This window comes from Rissa tridactyla, chromosome 3, assembly GCF_028500815.1.
Source record: "Rissa tridactyla isolate bRisTri1 chromosome 3, bRisTri1.patW.cur.20221130, whole genome shotgun sequence".
Classification (NCBI taxonomy): Eukaryota; Metazoa; Chordata; class Aves; order Charadriiformes; family Laridae; genus Rissa; species Rissa tridactyla.
Genome location: NC_071468.1, coordinates 44,137,063 through 44,157,425, shown reverse-complemented (window position 1 = coordinate 44,157,425; position 20,363 = coordinate 44,137,063). Strand labels below are relative to the sequence as shown.

General features: G+C 38.4%; 1 protein-coding gene and 1 long non-coding RNA gene across 5 annotated transcripts in view; one reads left to right on the top strand and one right to left on the bottom strand.

The window, feature by feature from the left end:
• Positions 1–880: 880 nt before the first annotated feature.
• LOC128906540 (uncharacterized) lies at positions 881–19,463 on the top strand. Its single transcript, XR_008465208.1, has 6 exons — positions 881–964; positions 3,140–3,886; positions 9,910–12,599; positions 13,874–18,298; positions 18,819–18,932; positions 19,033–19,463. It is a non-coding gene; the product is annotated as an uncharacterized LOC128906540 (long non-coding RNA).
• The window catches only part of HEATR1 (HEAT repeat containing 1), a 55,486-nt gene continuing 36,081 nt past the window's right edge, over positions 959–20,363 (bottom strand). For 3 of the 4 annotated variants that reach the window (XM_054193826.1, XM_054193828.1, XM_054193827.1), the window contains 23 exons: positions 19,386–19,628; positions 18,513–18,644; positions 17,998–18,104; positions 16,779–16,922; positions 15,882–16,000; positions 15,491–15,612; positions 13,888–14,016; positions 12,355–12,585; positions 11,568–11,694; positions 10,251–10,417; positions 9,587–9,633; positions 8,615–8,738; positions 7,613–7,753; positions 7,110–7,399; positions 6,172–6,322; positions 5,494–5,652; positions 4,630–4,764; positions 4,266–4,370; positions 4,004–4,172; positions 3,092–3,246; positions 2,556–2,714; positions 1,740–1,848; positions 959–1,329 (listed from right to left, as the gene is read on the bottom strand). In XM_054193826.1, coding sequence (XP_054049801.1) covers positions 1,241–1,329; positions 1,740–1,848; positions 2,556–2,714; positions 3,092–3,246; positions 4,004–4,172; positions 4,266–4,370; positions 4,630–4,764; positions 5,494–5,652; positions 6,172–6,322; positions 7,110–7,399; positions 7,613–7,753; positions 8,615–8,738; positions 9,587–9,633; positions 10,251–10,417; positions 11,568–11,694; positions 12,355–12,585; positions 13,888–14,016; positions 15,491–15,612; positions 15,882–16,000; positions 16,779–16,922; positions 17,998–18,104; positions 18,513–18,644; positions 19,386–19,628 — 3,354 coding nt within the window. In that variant the 3' untranslated portion in view covers positions 959–1,240. Of the gene's footprint in view, positions 1,330–1,739; positions 1,849–2,555; positions 2,715–3,091; positions 3,247–3,733; positions 3,849–4,003; positions 4,173–4,265; positions 4,371–4,629; positions 4,765–5,493; positions 5,653–6,171; positions 6,323–7,109; positions 7,400–7,612; positions 7,754–8,614; positions 8,739–9,586; positions 9,634–10,250; positions 10,418–11,567; positions 11,695–12,354; positions 12,586–13,887; positions 14,017–15,490; positions 15,613–15,881; positions 16,001–16,778; positions 16,923–17,997; positions 18,105–18,512; positions 18,645–19,385; positions 19,629–20,363 lie in introns of those variants that run through there. The other variant, XM_054193829.1, reaches the window with a different exon arrangement.

The following is a 20,363-nucleotide window of genomic DNA, read 5'->3' as shown; positions in this document are numbered from 1 at the left end:
ATAAATTACCAGATTTAATGTATAAAAAGCATAAATAAAAACATTTGTGAACTCAGCTTTTCTCCAAGTGTAGCTATGTTCCCTTTTTGGTCCATATTTTGTCTTGTTTCACTTACCATCTCCAGTATCTCCAAGGTGGCATAGCAATGCTGACTGGAGGACCATTTCCACATGGAGGAGTGATACGCAGACCAGTTAACCTGAGTAGGACCTGCCCTCGGCTGTGCTGGTGTGGCCTTCAGGACAGAGTTGTGCTGCGCATGTGCCTTGGCCGCAGGATAAACTTATCTGGATGATTGTAACAGAGGAGCAGGTAGGCAGCTCCCACTCAGTAATGGCAATTACACCACTTGTGTGACCTCACCTTTATCTAAAAGTTCAGCAGGAAGTTCTCATGCAAACATCGTTTTTGTTTGACAGCAGAGGTGATTAACAGTTGTTTTCTTTTAAGAAAATCCTGTAAGAGCATGAATGCCCACAATGGGGCAACCCTTCTGCAGACAGGATCTGCATGCTGTGCTGCACCCTGAAAGGAGGCCCATTCCCAGTACCCAAGGGGATGTGAGATTATCCTCATTACAGTGTTAGTTCTAACCAGTTGCATTTAAAACCATACTTTACGGAGTGTGAGTGCCTGAGTCCTGGTGCAAAACAGGTGGTGAGTTTTTTGGTAAACTCATTAACATAGCAAGCAATTTATTGTTGATCTTCAGGTGAATAAGACGCTAATCAGTAGCAGTCTTTAAAGACTACAAAACAGCTTTAGCTCCTCTATCAATCCTAGTTACTTGTAACTTCTCTTTCAGTATCTTCAGTGGGTTTACTTTTTAATTCCCTAAAAATGACAGAAAAGCAGATTCTCAGGCTTGCAGTGCATGGGTCCAGCGAGTACCATGCTTACATTCCAGCACGACAGCCCCTCCCCAGAGACAGCAACTGCATACCCCAAGCACAGTGGAATTCAGTGAGTCTCACAAATTGTCACTCTGTTTGTGCCCAGCTATCAGAATTTGCTTACAGCTTGCTCCAGTTTTCCACTGTTAAGAAAAGAGCAGTTACGGAAAAGTCATACGAAAAGTCCCCAGACCATCCAGAAATTATAAAGCCAAATTCTTACAATATTTTATTAAAAAGTTAAGATCTTAGCTCTGATAAAAATTAGTATGACAGTTTGCCTGTAATACTTGCACGTGTGAAGCTAACATGATTCAGATAAAACTTGAAAACAAAGGGGACCAACTTAGAAGTAGCTTTGGAGCGGTTCACCCAAAATGACTTCTAGTTGTTGAATTGTCTTCTGACACTGCTGTTCAACTTCTTCACATTCATCTAGAAAAAGAAATAAAGCAGGAATTAAGTAGAATAGTGATTACAAAGCTACCCTAGGAAGGCTTCATCACTTGTCAAGGCTAGATACGAAATAATTATTCAAAAATATTTTGGCACTGACTCACGACTTAAGCAAATTTTTTCTACTATAAACACTGGTTTGAAAGATACAACTGAGGAGATGTGCGCAGCCTATAGCACTGAAGAAACTTCTGTAATTTAACTGAACTTTAGGAGTGTGTTGGATAAAATCCATTTCAGTTTGCATCCTGCACAGTTTAAGCTACTGTATACCGATTCCTAAGATTTATATCAATTATCCTGTCTGAATCTTTGAAATAAGTGGCCCTGATTCTTTTTTGGTTATAGGCCAGTTGTCTGCCTTCACTAATACCATGTTAGAACATTACCTTCCATAAGCTCAGCCAAGAACGGAATAGATTCTGGTAGCAGGACCAGGTAGTTCTCCTTCAGTTTTTGTGCAACTTCTACCAAAGCAAGCAGAGCAGCAAATCGGACCTAAAACAAAACAATAATCTTTGTAAGGAAACAAACATTACATTATAGTTCCCTGTTCCTTCTTTCCATATAAGTTTGTAAAGTACCTTTCCCTACTGAAGGGAACTAATTTTAAGCTAATTTAAATATCAACACCTGGGTTAAGATAATGTCAAAGCAAAAATGGGTTGCAAGAAGCAGGTATGTTGCTGGAAGTTATTTGATATAACAGACTTTAACTCCCTGTTACAATGCCACTCTGTTCCACTGTATCAGACGAACTTAGCTTAGTACAATGAAAAACCAAGTACTCCCCCTGAATACATATAAACTCTCAAGTAGGACAGTCTTGACAAAACTCTATATGATAAATAGGTCTGAAGGCTGATAAATAGCTGTCTTCCAGTTCCCCCTCTAAAGTGCCCCTTTCTTCATACAGAAACAGGTTACCTCTTATTCCAACAGCTACAAAATCTTTAAAAAACCCAAACCACAGAGTTATGGAAGACATCCACAGGTGGAATATTGACTGTAAGAATATTACAGCAAGAGCAGAAGGCCATGTTGTATGTATCTCTCTAGAACTTGAGAGTAGCATAGTACAATATCAGTATTTTAATTTAGGCTAGTATTTCAGCAATGAACAGGTTAATCCACTTCTGGTTTTTGGGGCACTGTTCCCATTTTCATACGCAACAAAACCAATTAAAATTCTGATAGCTCCCAACCTTAGAAGAGGTGTGCCTCATTTTCAGTAGGATTTGGTAGTTCAGTGGTTTCCAAAGAGAATCGTCTGCCATTGCCACTGAAAACTGAGCTATGCAGGGTATCAGGTGTGCTGTCACTCTTTCCTGGAACTTCTCATCTCCTCCAAGCACATTTTCTAGCTGTGGAAGTAAAAATCTTGTCAAACAGATCCAGGCTCAGATAAACCCAGCCAAAAAGCCCGTCTAGCTTTGGCTTTCACGTACTCAAGAGTTACATCAAAGAGCATCAGTGGGAGCACGCTAGCCTGCAAGAGCTCAACAACATGCATGAACCTTACCGAATATGGACGTTTAGAAAGAGGATAAAAAAATCAGTAATTCAGAGCCTCAGGCAAAGCAGTAAATACTGTAGCCCAAAGACAATGAATTAATTCCTCCCTTTTTGTTAAGGGAGAAGATTGAGGACTGATAGTTAAAAAAAAAATAAAAGAAATCAATCAGGTTGGGGGAGTTGGGGGGAAGTCATCTTTGAATTACGTTTTTCTGTTTGTCAATACCTGATCGACCAGAGGCATCATCAAGGTTTCTGCTCTTTCCTTACTCAGGAACTTCTGGGTGTCGAACAGGAAGAGCTTGTGCAGACAGTCTATGGTGAACTGCAACAGTAGACAGCTCTTCTCTGTGCTATTCTCAGAGTCAAAGAAAGCTTCATCTGCGTATCAATCAAGAACAAGAAAAAAAATCGTCAAAAAAATGAAAAACCAAAAAACTTCCCCACAAGATAGAAACATTGTTAATGTTTTGTGAGTATAGCTAAAGGATATACTACACAGCAATTACATACTCATCACTCAGAACAATACAGTGGATGCATTATGTTATCTGGCTTTTAGCTAACGCCCTTACAGGTCTGCCACTGCCATTCACAGTCAGCTGGGGATAAAAGAACAGCCACAGGCTATAGAAAAAGTGCTTGGCCATACCTGTGGATATGGATAATTTCTTCAGGCCACTACAAATGGGATGGGCAAATAGTTTCCCATACAAAAAAAGTAATACCTATTTTTGCCAAGAAAACAGAGAAGTCTGAATATACCAGGTAGCATATAAGAGAAGTCAATGAATGGAAAAAAAAAAAGAAAGAAAGAAAAAACCCCAAACAGAAACAAGTCACCCTCTTTCCACACAATTTCATTCTCATGGAACTCACTGGGACTGACATTGAAAATTTTCATGTGGTCTCAACTTTGTACTGGCAGCCCAGAGCCCATGGATGAAAAATGTCCTTTGGTTCCACCAGAATAAGAAAGATGCCTTATTTATGAGAGAAAGAAGAGAGAGAGAAATGAGAGGTACGTGCTGTGAAGTAAATGCTTTAAGACTAAACTTTCAGCAATTACAATTAACCTCTTTCAGCAATTAGAGTTAGCCTGCCAATGCCCCTCTGTAGTTAGTAATTGAAAATTTACCAGTTTTAGAAACGTTGACCTCGTTCAGTGTCTCAGCAAATGGCTTCACTAAATGACCAGCAAACAGGGTGAAGAGACCCTTGAGCCTGTCTGCAATGCAATCTGCTATTCGGTGGAATGTCAACAGTCTGTCTTTTAGGGTAGACTCTGTTTTGGACCAGTCAAAGAGCTGAAAGGGAAAGGCAGATTAGCTCTTTCCTGTGTCTCTGCACTGGAAAATACAAATATGCTGATGCAGACGAAGTATATTTAAACTTCTTACCTTGAAGAAGAGGGGTCTGAAAGAAGCCTCGGAAAGTTTCATAACCATACTTAGTAAACAATCAATAATGTAAGCTTCTGTCTTACCAACTTCCTCTAAATCATCCTAGAAAAAATTAGAAAACATAATTCCAAGTTTGAAATGTAAAAATTTGAGGTTTCAAAGCATGTTTTAATTTTGTCTGCTTCAGACTAAATACCTAACCATAATGTTTTGTACCCCAAGAACAATTCCAGAACAGAATATTTGAGACCCAGAATTTCAGAGCACATGTGCAATGAAAACTACTAATATTTTTAAAACAACTGATAGAATTAGCATGTAGAGGTTGAGCTGCTGCTGTTCATCCCCTTGAACAAGCCACCTCAGCATGCTCTGTTCGGAAGTCCAGGGCTTTCATGAAAAGTGCCGTCAGCTCAGACTGATGGGAGATCAGGTCCTCCTTCTCCATACCAACAATGTGCTCCTTCAAAATGTTCATAAGGGGACCCAGGCAGTTCTGCCAAAACAAAAGCAAAGCACAGGCAACTGTGATACTGACAGTAACTGAGAAACATAACAAGGATTTTTGCACTTCACACATTTGCCCATTAAAATACTGTCAATAAAATAAATAAACTTTCTCCTGTACTTTTTGGGGGCTTAAGTTAGTAGGATTCCTGAAAAAAGTTTGGTCTCCCCTCTCCAATCCTGGAGACACCAGCTAAGTCTGAAAGGTTTGCATCTATGAAACGGGAGGAAAGCCCAGATGAAAAATATGACTCAACTTGTGTTCCTAGCAGGTAAACCAAGACCTCTATAAATGGGATGGTCTCTTGAGCATTCATCATCTAACATGCTAAGGACGTTAAACTGGTGCATTTCTCCCAGGTCTAACTTTCCTGAATCACCATTGTGGTACAAAACAGAGATCATATAAAGACTGCGCTAGGTTTGGCTGGGATGGAGTTAATTTTCTTCGTAGCAGCTCATAAGGTGCCGTGTTTTAGATTTGTTACCAAAACAACGCTGATAACACACCAGTGTTCTAGCTATTGTTTAGCAGTGGTTGCATAAGGTTAAGAGTTTCTTTGTTTCTCACTCTGCTGGCAGCGGGCAAGAGGTTGGGAGGGGACGCAGACGGAACAGTTAAACCAAATTTTGCACTACTTATTTATTATTTTTTTTTTCTTTTTTTCCCTTTCTTTCTTTGTAATCACAATGCAAAAGAATGAAAAAAAATCCTTACCTTCCGGGTATTTGCCACTTCACTATAACACTTTGTAACTGCAGGCAAGAGTATTCGGGGAGCAAGCTGTGTAGCTAGGATAGTTTTCAATGATGTTACGCGTAAGCTTATCTGGGAAGTAGGACCAAACTCAACCACAATCTTTTCCAAGCGGACAACCTATCAGGAAATCCAGCAACAGTTAGGCATATTTAAAACAACTCAAGAACTTATTTTAGAGTAGTTGTCTGTTGCAAGTGTCAGAGGGGAATTTTGCTGTTTGCACCACTTGGAGCACCTTACATTAGAATATCTGCGTACAGACTTTCACTGTCTTCAGAGGACAAATGCGGAGAAAATGTACATGTCAGAAGCAGCAGGTCAAAATTACCCTAACTAGAACTGTTAGATACGCATTTGATGAGATCATGGATATTACAGAATGATCCTTCAGGATTCGTCTCCCTTTCCAAAGAGGCAAACTACAACCTATGAGAGGGAGGAGCAGGAGACGCTCTTACATTCAGTATCTTAGTTATCTGCATAAGAAGCTGAGTAGAAAAGAAATATGTTACAACCTTCCATGTAGTTGGCACACACTCCTACTTAAGTTTCAGAGAGAAAAAAAAATAATCTCTGTAGCTTCTAGGAACTGGATCCTGGCCCCCTTTACCTATCTGCAGGAGTCAAATGGCTCACCTGCAGCAAGCAATCCAAAAGATAAGGACTAAGGAAGTGTGGTAATGTTTCTGCAACCTTCAGCAGAGCAGTGACGGCACTCAACAAGTAAATCTCATTGGAGACCAGCTCCTTCTTATTTTTTAGAGTCTTCAACAGTGCCGGCATCAGCCTGTGAATAACCAAGCATAAATAGAGAAAGGTGAAACCACTGACCATTTGGAGTCACATTTCCAATCACATAAATCCATCTGTTAAGCCTGCAGGGACAATTTTCATATGAATTTCTACATATGTGTTTGAGAAAACTCAGTATTCTAGGCTCTTCGGCTGTATTTCATTTTTTTCAAAGCTAACGAAGGATATTAGGTTTAGAATCACATAATCATTGAATGTTTTGGGTCAGAAGGGATCTTTAAATATCACCTAGTCCAACCCTCCTGCCATAGACATTTTTCCCTAGATCAAGTTGCTAAAAGCCCCGCCTTTAGTTTAAAGATTTAATGACAATAAGAAACCTGCATTTTTAATGAGATAAAACAGTCTTAAAAGCAACAAGTTAGATGCTTGAATTCTTCTTGAATAGGGAGAATAAAATAATGTAACATATAGGGCTTCCAGCCATACTGGTTCTCCTGTTTTTAAATGCAATCTGCTCTACAGTAAAAATATAGAATATGGTCTGACTTTTCTAAAGCCATAAAGATTGCCACTCTGCTCACAGTAGCAGACTCCGTAAGGAACTCTACTGATTATAAAACTTAGAATTTCCCCACCAGCTTCTTAGTTCTACGACCAAGAAGCCCCTTCAAGCACTACGAATACCTTTATTCTTATGTACACGAAACACACGTGTGGGCAGACTGCCACTTGGCCTTCATTAGCATTCCTTCAGTAACGTATTTTAGTATAATTAATTCCTGCTGTGGTTGGTTCTGTTAAAAAGAACCCAACGGTACCTTGGAAGCTGAGGTATTGCTTGGGCTTTCAGTGTACATGTGACCTCAGCTATACACAGCAAAGCACTTCCCATCACATTCTTTTCCTCCTTCTCTGAAGAAATTAGATCAACGGCGGTTTTCAGAACAGGTACAAATGGCAATGGATTTTCTGTGCCAAAACCTTTGCAGAGTAGCTTAAGGCTGAACAAAGCAGTCTGTCTGTTGATGGCTTGCTCCTCCTCTTCCTCCTTTCTTTTACACTGCACTATAGCAATGAGCTCAGGAACTAGCTCCAAGAGCTGCAGGATCTAAGAGGACAGAGAACGCACACATTAGACATACAATTAGAACTCAGAATCTGGAAGGTTATATGGACAGGTAGCCTACGTCTCACTGCTCAAGAGCTGCCTGCCAGACTTGGCACCGGTACTTGATGGCTTAACATAGAGCAAACCACTTCCACATCAATTTCTCTCCAGGTACTTCTGCTAAAGGAACAGAGTTTAAACACTTTGCCTCACCTGGCTCTTCTGCCACTTCGTGCGCTGCTGCACCTTGTTGTTCAAAAGTTCCATTGCCTTACGTCTCACAGATGGGAGCTGATTCATCATTAGCCCTCTAATTACAGGAATGAAGGTTTCTGTTGGCAATAAGGCATTGACCTACAAGAAAACACAAGGCAATACCATAAATGCTCTTCCATGCACTGTGACATAGTAGCCTCCATATAAGCCAGGCAAACTTTCTTCAGCTTCTCACATGGGTTTCGGGATCAAAAAAGAGAGGACAGGCTAGCAATGCTGTATCTGAGGCAAGCAAAAGAACATAGCAGGTTCCAGTTACAGTACTTAATGTATGTTCACTGGCTGCTAATCAGCCATTATCCACTAGCTTCAAGATCTCCACAGCAATTCCTCTTGTCTACACTGGTGAGCTATCTTTTCTTACCCTAAAATACTTCTGGTAGTGCCCTGTGCATGTACATCATGAAAACTGGAATACGCTTCACAGGCAAAAAAAACCCAAAAAACCCAAGCTGTGAAGAGAAGTATGCTCTACAGCATGCAACAAGATAGACAGTCCAATTCTACATATATACTTCTGATCAGAAAAAGATTAGAAAGAAAAGCATAAGGAATTTTTTTTCTCCATTTAAACTTCATGTAGAAATATATAACACTTCCATTAGCACTAAATCATTTTATGAGTTAACAGTGAGAAATGCTGCCACAAGCCATTCTCCTACACCAGAGAGATAGTGAAATAACTGCTTCCAGCCAGTGGAATACTAACTAGAGAAAATAAGCATTCCTGATTTTTTTTTTGTTCATGGTTATTCTGTCTAGGCTGTTTGCTGTATTTATTAAAGTTGTTCGATAAATTTAAACAATGATGCACCATGTTGCAGACCATCCAATAAAGATTAGTAGTAATCCAACAAGAAATCCTACAAAGTTTATAACCATACTAATAAACAAAAGCAGAAATGCCCCATTGCTAACATGAGGGCTAATGAGACATACTTTATCCAGCATATCATAGGACTTGTTAAGCAGAACCCTCCAAAATTTAGCTGTTGGCTTGTTCACATTTCCTTCCACTGAAGACGCCACAGTGTTTATATAATGAAGAACTTCTTCTAATAGCCTAGATGGAAAGGAAGCATCTTTTAGTAAGTAACAAGGACACTAAAGAAGTTGACTTTATTACTGGAAAGCACAAAATTTCACAGAACTGCAACAATCAAAGAAAATTAAATACCTCAAGGAGAGACTAGCAGATCACATCTGCGTATTAACAAAAAGCTATGGCAATAAGGACAATCGTGCATATTAAAGAAGTCTACCTGGTACCCCCAAATTACCATCTGCATGCAACAGTAGTTCTACTTAAGAACTCTACTTTAAAAGAAAAACAATCTGGGAAGACATAGATGTTTTAAGAATTAGCATTTAAGGAACACAGCATTTAAAATAAATCTTACACACTTCTCCACTTGGAACAAACATAAAAGTTAAGCCTTCGCAGAAGAAACCCTCAATTTTGCATCATTGGCAGTTACAGCCTAATGACCACAACTGTGACCTGTGATTACCGGTAATTTTCTTACACCAATATAGAAGCACCTGTGAATAATGATTTTTTTTTCCTATGAATGAAGTGATATGTTTTGCTAAAATTCTGGAATTATTTTAGAGACTCCATCAATAGCATAATAGTTATGGCCCAAGTATGTAAATAAGCACTATCAGAAATACTGTAGGAGTGGGTAGAGCAATCTTTCAGGAATTTCAAAAACTCCACATCATATTAAAAAACCCTTACAAAACAAAACCCAAATAACTTGCATATAGTAAATACAGCTTGTTGCCAAGGACGTTAAAAGTACCCTTGGGGAAATAAATAAATATTCTAATAGGATTACACTTACAAAATATTCCCAAACCGCACTAAAACCTAAAAGTAGGAGGAGTGGAGCAGATTTAAAAGCATACCTCTGTTCCAACTTCTGTAGCTCTTCCGTTTCTTCACATTCAACGATCTGATTTAAAAAGAACGAAAATGCTAAGTCCCCTCGTTAAGTTAATATCCCAGTATAGTCAAATTTGTTCTGAATGAAATGTCCACTAACATGGTAATTATGAGTTCCCCACATTTGCACTTAAGCCATTGTTCTAGAAGAAAATCTCAGAATCTTAGGCAATGCAGTCACAGTAGCAAATACAGTTCAAACTGGTGGATGTTCAGCTGAAAAACTGGGAACTACTTCCAGCTAAAGCTGCAGCCTAAAATTTGTAACATTTATTTTTCTTTTCAGAGTTAACAGTATGAATCCCACACCAAACCTGGGAGTTATACAGAGCGCGAGTGAAATCCCAGACTCCGCAATGCCAGTGGGAATCCACTGGGATCAGAATTTCACTTTGTTACCTATTCATCAATCACACAAATGGAGTCTATCTGGAAAAGCCTTTTTAAAAAATAATTAACATTATTGAGAGGTTTCAAAACTGTGTCAATACAGGTGTCAGCAAAATAGACTGGACAGTGTGTTCTTCCATCCGCTTTGAATGTAAAGCCATACTAAAAAGCAAATTAAACCTCATCTAGGCACAATTACTTAATGTGATCAGTTTAAAAGCAATCTGCCATTATTACCTTTTTCACAAAACTCTGAGATGATAAAAGTTGTGACATGAAGGAGACTGACAAGAATTTGAAATGCCGAAGTTGTTTGTCTGAGTGAGATTCCACATTGAAGAGCTGCCCATCCTGATTTTTTATCTTTGTCTTGCATGGTCTTGACTTTTTTGGCCCAGGATCATCTGTTGAAAATATTCACCGAAAAAAATTTGCAGCCAAGAAAAAAAAAACATTTGATTTCTGATTACAGAAACAAAGAAAAACTACAGTCAGATGCCTACCAAGGATAGTCAATCTGCAGCATCCAAAATCATGTCAAAGTACCAAAAAGATGCTCTGAAATACCCCAGGAGATAAATTGTTTCATTTCAACAGCCTCAAAGGAAGTAGTGCTATTTCACTGCCATTCCATCTGATCATTTTTACGTGAAGAATCTTTTTTTTCCTTGGTGCTAAAGCTACAATACACTGGCTACAAACACAAGAGACTTTTGAGGTAGGACCATACACACTGTGTGTCACTTATTTGGGAAAACTGTTTTCAGTGTTATTACCTGGTGCTTTCTGGCTGAGAAAACGTATTCAAACAACAAACAGGGCAAGTCCTAACTAAAAAAGAAACAACCAACCCTCAACCACCTTCCCTGATGCTCTTTGAAGTAACGGACTGGAAAAGTATTAAAACCTGTTATTTAATTATTGCTCCACTATATTGTAATAGAAAGAAATGTAGTAAAAGAAACCCCAGAAGTGACTGGTAGTCCCTGTGATCTTGTCTGCTATGAACAATAGCTTTTTATTTCAACTAAATTAGTGACTGAACCTTCTAAATGAGGAATAATGATTCCAAGTACTCAAATTAATCTATAATTAAAAGGATTTAAAAAAAAAGTAATCACATATCTTAGCAATTTTATTAAAAAAAAGTCATTAGAGTAATTCTCTATCCCCTTGCTTCTGTCTAGAAGAGTAACAGAATCATAGAATAGTTTGGTTTGGAAGGGACCTTTAAAGGTCATCTAGTCCAACCCCCTGCAATGAGCAGGGACATCTTCAACCAGATCAGGTTGCTCAAAGCCCCGTCCAACCTGGCCTTGAATGGCTCCAGGGATGGGGCATCTACCACCAACCTGGGCAACCTGTTCCAGTTTTTCACCGCCCTCATAATAAAAAATTTCTTCCTTATATCTAGTCTAAATCTACCCTCTTTTAGTTTAAAACCATTGTCCATTGGTTTTAGACCAATTTAGACCAACCAAGACCACTTAAAACCAGAACCCCTTGTCCCTTGTGATAGGAAGGTTTATGTGGTGGCTCTGTTTTGTGTTTTACCTTCTTTGTTCTCTGGCAGCTCTGTCAAGTACTGGATTATTTTCATCATGCTCTGGAACTGAGATGGTACATTAAATTCACAACAAATGGAAATCCAAAATTCAGTGTCTGCTTCCAGAACAGCATCCTGTTTATGGTTTAGAAATAAAAAAAAATATTATTTCAAGAATTAAAAAAACTAATAATAATAATAACAACAATAAAAAGACTCAAAAACTCCTCAGTGAGTTTGTGAAAATGCCATCAGCTGGATACCGCCAGGATTAACACCAAGGGTAACAGCAGCAGGCCCTTGGAAAGAACAGTTCCAGAGGATGCAGAAAGATTAATTTGCCACAGCATAGACGGTATCTTCTCAACAATGTTCCTGTAATAATTCTTTTAGTTTTTTGCATAAACTATGTTTTCACCTAATCAGATGCCTACATCAAAACAGGGTTTATTTTGGTTTGTACAGGAAGACCAGTACCATGTTTCACAAACACAGTTAAAGAAAAATAAAACAATTTAAAAAATATTGACGCACTTCATAATTAGACTAGCAGATCTTCAGGCCAAGGATTGCTGTACAATATTATCTTATTTATTGTTCAGGCTCCAGGTCAAAACAATATTGTACCTGCAACAGAAATCCTCACCATCAGGTTCTGCTATAGCACCAGCTCAGAGTTCACTACTTATTTTAGCATAACCGAGGGGCTTGTCTTGCACCTTCTTAAAGGTACCACGAACAAAAACAAGGAGATCAGTCTCTTGAGGAAAAAGGTGACCCTGTGAGTCTTCTAACCTTGTCTGTGCTTGATGTCGCAGTCACAGTTTTGGTCACATACTGCTCGAACAGCAGCACCAGGAGAACCCAGAGGAACTTATCTCCTCCCACCGTGGTGATCAGCTGGGCCAGGATTGGCAGGCGTCGGTGCTCCGGCACATGGGGCAAGGCATCCACAAACACACGCACGATCTTTATTACCACCTCTTCCACGCTTCCCGAGGACTCTGACAAATCACTGTCTTCGGCCTACGTACAAACAGGTACAGCAGTTCAAACAGATTATCACAGACAGGTACCGGTTCTTTCTTGTAAATTCAGAAAATGAGAGAAAGCACCACATGCCTGATACCGGCGTTACAAAAGCATAATCTCAAGGAAAATACAAGTGCTCCAAAATAACAATTTTAAATCACACAGTTCTTTTTCAGTGTTTAAGCAAGATGCTTCAAATAAAACTTAAAAAAAAAAGGAAAAACAGAAAGAAATAAACGTTATTTGGCATCAGCTGAAACAAGCAGGATGTTTTCAAGAGAAAGCAATGCCACGTCCTTCTGAAAACTTTGCCTGTAAGCCTGACAGTTAGGGTCTTGGATTCAAGGGCCTAGCAAAAATAATACAAGTAGGCTACATGAGTAACCTTAGGCTCTCCCCACCTGTCATAATTGTGTGTGCCATAAATAATTTGTCACAGAAACTTGTGATGGCTGCTATGAAAGTTTTTAAATACAAAAAAATAAATTTAAAAAAGAGAGACAGCAACTTGATTTTTCTAACAGAGATCTGCAAGAAGATGCAAAACGTGCATACATATCGTTAAAAAATACACCAGGAAATGCCCAGCCCATTGTCAGAAGAACATTTTTTTTTCCCCAATTCATTTTCACGTAAGAAATTTATATGGCATTTCTCATGTTTAAATCTGTGAATGACTCTAGAATTAAGATTTATTAGGTGCAAGTGAGATCTGACTGAAGGAAAAATGTCCCCTTTGAAAAACAAGTATGCATTTTTGTTTTGGTTTATAACCATTTATCTAAGATGTCCAGACAAAAACCAAGAAAACCAACACAAACAAACACCAGCAGGAAGAATACAGGCATTTCTCAAATATTTTACCCTTCCACCTCCTTCAAACCGTGTTTGGTATGTCATGGTCATATCAATAGTATTATTATAGGACTAATAACCTTCTTCTTATTTCCAGTGGTTTCTCTACTGAACTTGCCTGCTATTTCTATGATGAACAACTTAAAAGTATGGTTCAGGTCCTCTTTAGGTACCATTGTGATACTGCTTTGGCTAAATCATTTATAAAGTGCAGGAGCTCATAAGATTAAAATGAGGCAGTAGTGCAAAGAACTCGCAGTTGGTCAGATGAGTAGTCTGTTAATACGGTTATTATATATAATTTAGTATCTATCTGAAAATAACCCTAGAATAGGCTACAACCCATTCTACCACTGATATTCTAAACCATTTACTCTACTTAACTAATAATCCTATTATTAACTTTCTTTCTACTCCTTTCCATTAGGTAGACAAATTTACCTGTATAAGAGCAGGAATAACCATCTGCACTGTCTTATTAATTACTTGGAACGTGTAAGTATCATCCAGACGCAAGACATTTGCTCCCATGAATGTGAAAATGGGCATAATGTTGTGGAGAACTTTATCCTGGAAAAGAAAACAGATGAGATTAGTTTGCTTTTTGAACTGTATTGGTCTACATATTATACCTTAAGGCATTTCTCCTTCCCACAAATGCCTTGAGATTCCTATAAAAGAAAATGAGAATCATAAGTATATTCCACAATTTCCACTATCTATTTTTAAATGTATAGTGTCCCTTAAAGCTACTTACTATGTGACTGTTAAAGCAATCTACACTTCTAACCAAGTAATTATAGAAGCAAGATACACTTCTAACGAAGTAATTAAAGAGTGTAAATTGAGAGCTCGGCCTGATGAAATAACTTGTACTCCTCAACTGAGTGCCATGGTAGTATGACAAGCAAAATCAGCTATGGGGAGACTTGCAGAAGCACAAATATGAGCGTGGCGTATAGATGCCAGCGATTTTCAGCACCTTTTCCACCCACCCTTTTTATATTTGTAAAACATCTGTAATATCTACAGTCATACAATGGAAAGCAATCATGCTCATTTGGCTTTGTTTTCAGGTGACACCGTAATCACAGTAATTAATTTTAAGAGGACTGGTTTAGAGGTGTCACCTAGATGAAGAATTAGTTTCCTAGATTTTGCCAGAACTTAGAACAAGTAGTTATGGGTACGTTTCTCATTCAGTTTTAGTGAACTGAAGGAGTGTTGTAGATTTAAAAACAGAGATGAGACTTGTACAAAGTATTTCCTTGTATTCTGACCTTGGAAATCTTCTTAGAGCCAATATTAACATAGAATAAAAGCTCAGTTTATTCTGATAAACTACAGCAGATGACAGCAGTAAGATGGTGACACAGAAAAATAACACCACCAATAAAAAAGCCAAACCCTCCACAAGTTTGTCAAAAACATTCCAGTTTTGCCTTTTGGGAAAAACAGCATCTTTCCAAATGTGTGGAGAAAATAAAAATAAAGCTGTAAATTGAGTCTGATGGCATCTGGATATATTGTGCTGCTTTTGTAGTTTCAAAGCAAAAGAATCTTACTTCGAAGAGTGAGCGTACAGTCAAATTTCAATCCATAGAAGAAAAGACCCGGTTCTCAGTCAATTAAAATCAGACCACCCTGGTTCTATCACCTACAACTACATTTCTTGGTGTTGTACAAGATAGCAACTTGTAAGAATACAAGTGCTATTGGATTAGATGTTTCCTCTCAGGGGTCAGAAGAAACAATGCACCAGAACTTTGACCACAGAGGGAAGGTGAGGCACGGCTGTTGACAGAAAGCTTCTTCCATTTCTTCATTGCGAGTCAAGTCATAAACGACGAGTGACCAAAGTATCAAGGCAGACATTTGTTTTCAAGTAAAATGGAACAGAAAGCCCTAGAAAAGCAGGGAAATTTTGTCTCTTGCTCCTGTCAGAAAATTTCTCCCCATAGAACAGCTCTATATGTTCTTCACTCTACCCAATATTTAGAAACGGAAGAGAAGAGACGACACATAAATTTCAGGTACTACTTACAGGAAACATGCCAGCAACGGCACCAAGGAGCAGCAGTGCATGGTGGTGTGTCTGGGGCATTTTAGATATCCTGATGCACTGAACTATCACCTCCACGTTGAATTTTTCTTTGTCAAGGGTATCTGCAAGTAAAAAATATTAACTGTTTAACACTTTAATGGTCAATGATGTAGGAATAAAAACAGTACACTCAAGCACTGGTTTCAATTTGCAGACCATACCTAAGGGATCTACAAAAAATGATTAAGGTGCCAAACTTGTATATCCTATAAAGAAGTCTATTCCTCCTCAACAATACAGCGTAGACTCAGAGAAGAAAAAAGGTAGAGGCCATTGTTTTAATGCTGTACTGGTAAGAGAAGTTCCAAGAAATGGGTCTGGCAGTTTTTACCTGCTGGGATCTTGCTACCATCTGAAGACAATTTCTGACAAATATTTAGCAGGCAGCTAAGGATTAGCTGCTTTGTATATTCCATATTTTCTTCTTCTGATGCCATAGGTTCCAGACAGCTATACGTTCAGGAAAAAAATCGGGAATTAAAAAAGAAGACAGAAAAATAAGTGATCAAACTGCATATTAAGATACAAATAAGAAATTGCAATCTTCATTCTACCGAAGTTCTAAATTGAGGCTTCTAAAAAGCATTTGCCAAAAAGCGTCCCTTCTTTTTTGTTTTCAAATACATCAACTGGTCTAATAAAAGACACTTATCACAGCACTGACAGAGTACAAGATGGTTACCTGAAATACGACTGCCAGTCTACATAAAGGCAAGTCATAAGGAAAAAAGATAAATACCCAATATATACGTAAACTTTCCTAAGTGCCTGGAGATAGGACGGGCAGGGAAAGCAACAGTTTTCTTAGGTTGCATTGGATGAAGGTTTTTCTGCAAGGTTTGGGGAGGAATTTTAAAGCTTAAAGCATTATTGTAACAGCTCTGCAAAAGATGCAAGTCCTGCCAATTGTGCCAGTTTTAACACAGGTGTCATCCTTCTTAGCAATCCCAAGCCCTCCAGCTGAGACACAAAGTCTTCACGTAAGAAGCTATGCATCAGGTAAAAAAATCTTAAAAAGCACATCCCATTGTTCAAAGGGCAAAAAAGCTGTAACAACTTCCCATTCCCCTCAGCCGATTTATCTAAAAGAAGTTCAAGTGAAAAAGGCAAGCTAAGCTACAAAACACAGCAACAAAGCAGAGAGAAAGCAGCCCCTATTTTAACGCTTTACAGTATCTGCTGCAGAGGAGAATGCACAAGGACTCATGTGTTATGGAGGCACCATTACCGGCTCAGCAGGTTAAAAAGCGTAGGTACCAACGCCTGCGGACGTCTAAGTTTCTTCTTATGCTGCAGTAATTCCAGAATAAGCATAACCCTCTGCCAGCTGAAATGGCTTGTCTCCGGTGCCAATTCTGCATCTTGAGGCTTTCTAAAAAGATAAGACAAACAATCAGGATATACATCTGCAAAGAAAATAGCATGGTGTTTCAGGGAACACACACACACATAAGTGAAAAAAAAGACAAGCTTTCTTTCACACAGGAATATCCTTTACTGCTTCTCCTGGGAGAGGTGACAATGTGTGGGCTTTTGATTGAAGCAGCAACACAGTTTAAACAATCAACAAAAATCCAGACCAAACTTGAAAAAACAAACAAGTATAGCATGCCTTCTGTGCATACAAGAAAGCTACACCACAAAGCAGACTTCTGTGGGAAAAAAAAATAATAATCTATTACCAAATAACTGTCCGTATGCTGATCTGCTTGCATCTTCCAAACTACTAGTTGTCTAACCGCTGACTTAACAGGCAATGGGTCTGTGCGCAAACGTGTGCGTTTATAAACTCTGACAGACACAGTTTACAGGTGGATAAATCTCATGGGTGATGACTGTTAAACAAGGTGAGTGAAGGAAAACAGGAACAGCTACTGCAGGTCAAACCAAGAAAACCAACTCAATATCCTGTTTCAACAATGGCTGACGGCTGATGCTTAAAGAAAAGAATTAAGTACAGTGGAAAAAACAGCTCCTTCCCCATGAGAATGGAGAGAAGAGACAAGATGAAGAGATCTAAAAATTAATGATTATATTAGCATTTTAACCGAAGGAAAATACTGCTTTTCAGTCATTTAACAGGAACATTTTGATGAACATCCGTAGGCTTCAGTCATGTGTACGCAATTTGTCCATCCACCTTTATTACTGAGTTTAATACCTACAAAAATGAATCTTGTTCAACTGTGTCAAGCCAGATTCTGTAAGAGCAAATGTCAACATTAGAACTACTGGATTTTATTTTTTAATTTTGACTATCATTCCATCAGTTCTCAAACAGCAACATGAGTTGGTTTCCTCCTGCCAGAAGTAGCTGAGTTATTTTACTCTGCAGGAGAAAAGAAGAAAGAGATGCTTATGCTTTCAATACAAACTATCTAATGTAGTAAAACAAGCGGCATTTTTAAACTGTAAAGATAATAGTTTTGGGTTTCTAGTTAGTTTACCTCTGTTGCTGCATTTTCTGCCTTCTAGTTTGCTGAACAGTGCCCGGACTTTTGTTTTTCTCAGGAGGCTCCAGTTCTCTGACAATCTGCTCAGCACACACTGAGATCTGAAACACAGAACAATAGTGCAAGTACCAATGAACAACGTGTCATACAGCATCTGCCCCCTCCTTTTTTTAAAACACATCCCCCTTTCACGCTCGTATGGGTATATAATCCACATATTCAAGTCATATCTCAGAAAATGAAAATCAGAGCAGAAGAAAGAAGTGACTTCTGCTCAGTTCATTCACACAGTACAGTAAGTGACTGGTGCATGGTTTTTAAAGAAATATCTTCTAAAAGCAGTTGTTTAACAAACTTTTCATGCTATTAACACAATTATATCATGTGACAAATAGTTGCTGATTCCTTTCATGCCATGAATGATATAAACGAGTGTTACTGAATGTAGCAACACAGAACCACCCTGACAGGTTTGAACATATTTCTGTGTTCTGGAGTTTGCCACTTACCCCTTTGAACACGCTGCTAATTGTTTGGGCACAAAGCGGGTTCTTACAGTTTAACAGTAAGTCAAACAATACTTTTAATAGCTTCTGTTGCACCATCCCATCTGACACAGCTGCAAAGAATGGTTTAGTAATCTACAAAAGGGAAAAAAGAAAGGACGCAGAGAGGTTTACTGTAAGAGGGTAAAAAAATCAAAAGCAATGGAACTTTAAGGTTAGATTATGTATGACACACCCAATCACACACACGTTAGTATGAAAATATATTGTAAAAATTTGCATATTAACTATGTATTTGTACATATCCAGGAATCCTTAGATGCAAAGCACATAATTCTGAAATATCCATTGGACGTACTGACTGCTGACATTTTTCGCACAGCTTGCCTGGTGGGGTAATAATCTTGCTGTGGCCAACCTTTGGTAAGTATATGCTAATACCTGGCTAATAGGCAGTCTTTGTAGCCTCCTTCAAATGAGATTATTTCTCACCTACTGTATTTTTTTGACAATTTTTCCTCAGAAGGAAAACATGAAGTACAGCTCCTGCCCGACTGACAAAAACTAAGGACAGTGGAACAGTAGGGTCTGCGGGCAATGATACAGGTATCCACCTGCGTGATGTTGCTATTCTGTAGTTGTCAAAAAGCAAAAATAAAGCAAGCAGCAATTTCTCCTTCTGGTAATTTTAAGAGAGAAAGTTTTGCGGCCTGTTTAGATGTTTCAAAGATACTATGGAGACCTTGAAAACTTGTACTAAAAGAAAGACGGGTCAAAAGCTATTGGAATCCTTAACTCAGGAAGAGTCCTTGTAAAACAAATCCAAAACATTGCTTTTTGCTTTAAGCATAAAAATAATTAAAGATCTTGCCATACCTGCCCAAGTGCTGTGATCTGAAAAGGTGGAATTTCTTCATAGATTTTCTTGGCAGCATGCAGACTTTTGATAAATAAATCCAGGCTCTGCTGATTCTTGCACAAGAGGGTTGCTGAATATCCATTAAATTTTCCAAGGATGAGATGCAGGAAAACAACTTCATCTTTCAACATTGCCTCAGGTTTCTTAAAGACCTTTTCTAGCAACCGGTCCAGTGCAGGCAAGAGGTGAGAAAGAATCATCTGTAAACAGAGGAAATTCATAAGTTTTAATCCATTCTCATTTCAACAAACTTCCAATAGCACAGCTTCATTTTACTGCAACATCCCCTCTCTGGTAACACACTGCATACAGTACTTTATGCAGCAGCTATTCAAGAGGAAAAATGCAAGACTTATTGTGAGATTACCATGAGTACATGCTCATCTGTACTTTGCTATTCTCCTTTGCAGATTAATATTTCATATTTTTGAAGGACAGAGAAAAGACAATTTTTTTTAATCGACTTAGGACTGCTGTCTTCTATAAAACCCAAATGTGGGGCAAGAACGCTCACCCTCTATGCAGTTCACAATCCTTTCAAGACACACACAACTGAACAGAGCATCAGAATTCATAATTTCATTCTTTTTTTTAACACTGAACTCATGTATTTTCCAGCACTTAAAGAAGAAAATTCTGAATATACTAGATAAGAGGTTAATACATACAAGTAAAAATTTGTAGTACTACCTATTATGTTACAATTCTGTGCAGAAAACTGTATATTCACTGATGTCTAACCAAGGTAATACATTTCTGGAAGAATCTTCTTCTGAAACAGTCTTTTTCAGTAACATCAAGGGAGTTTCCTTAACAACTCCAGCGCAAAATTCTGCAGCCCTTACATTCTTGCATGGAGCATGCAAGTATTTTATGTTTCATTAAATCATACTTTGCAGCACTACTGCATATTATTAGAGGTGTCAACTTAATGC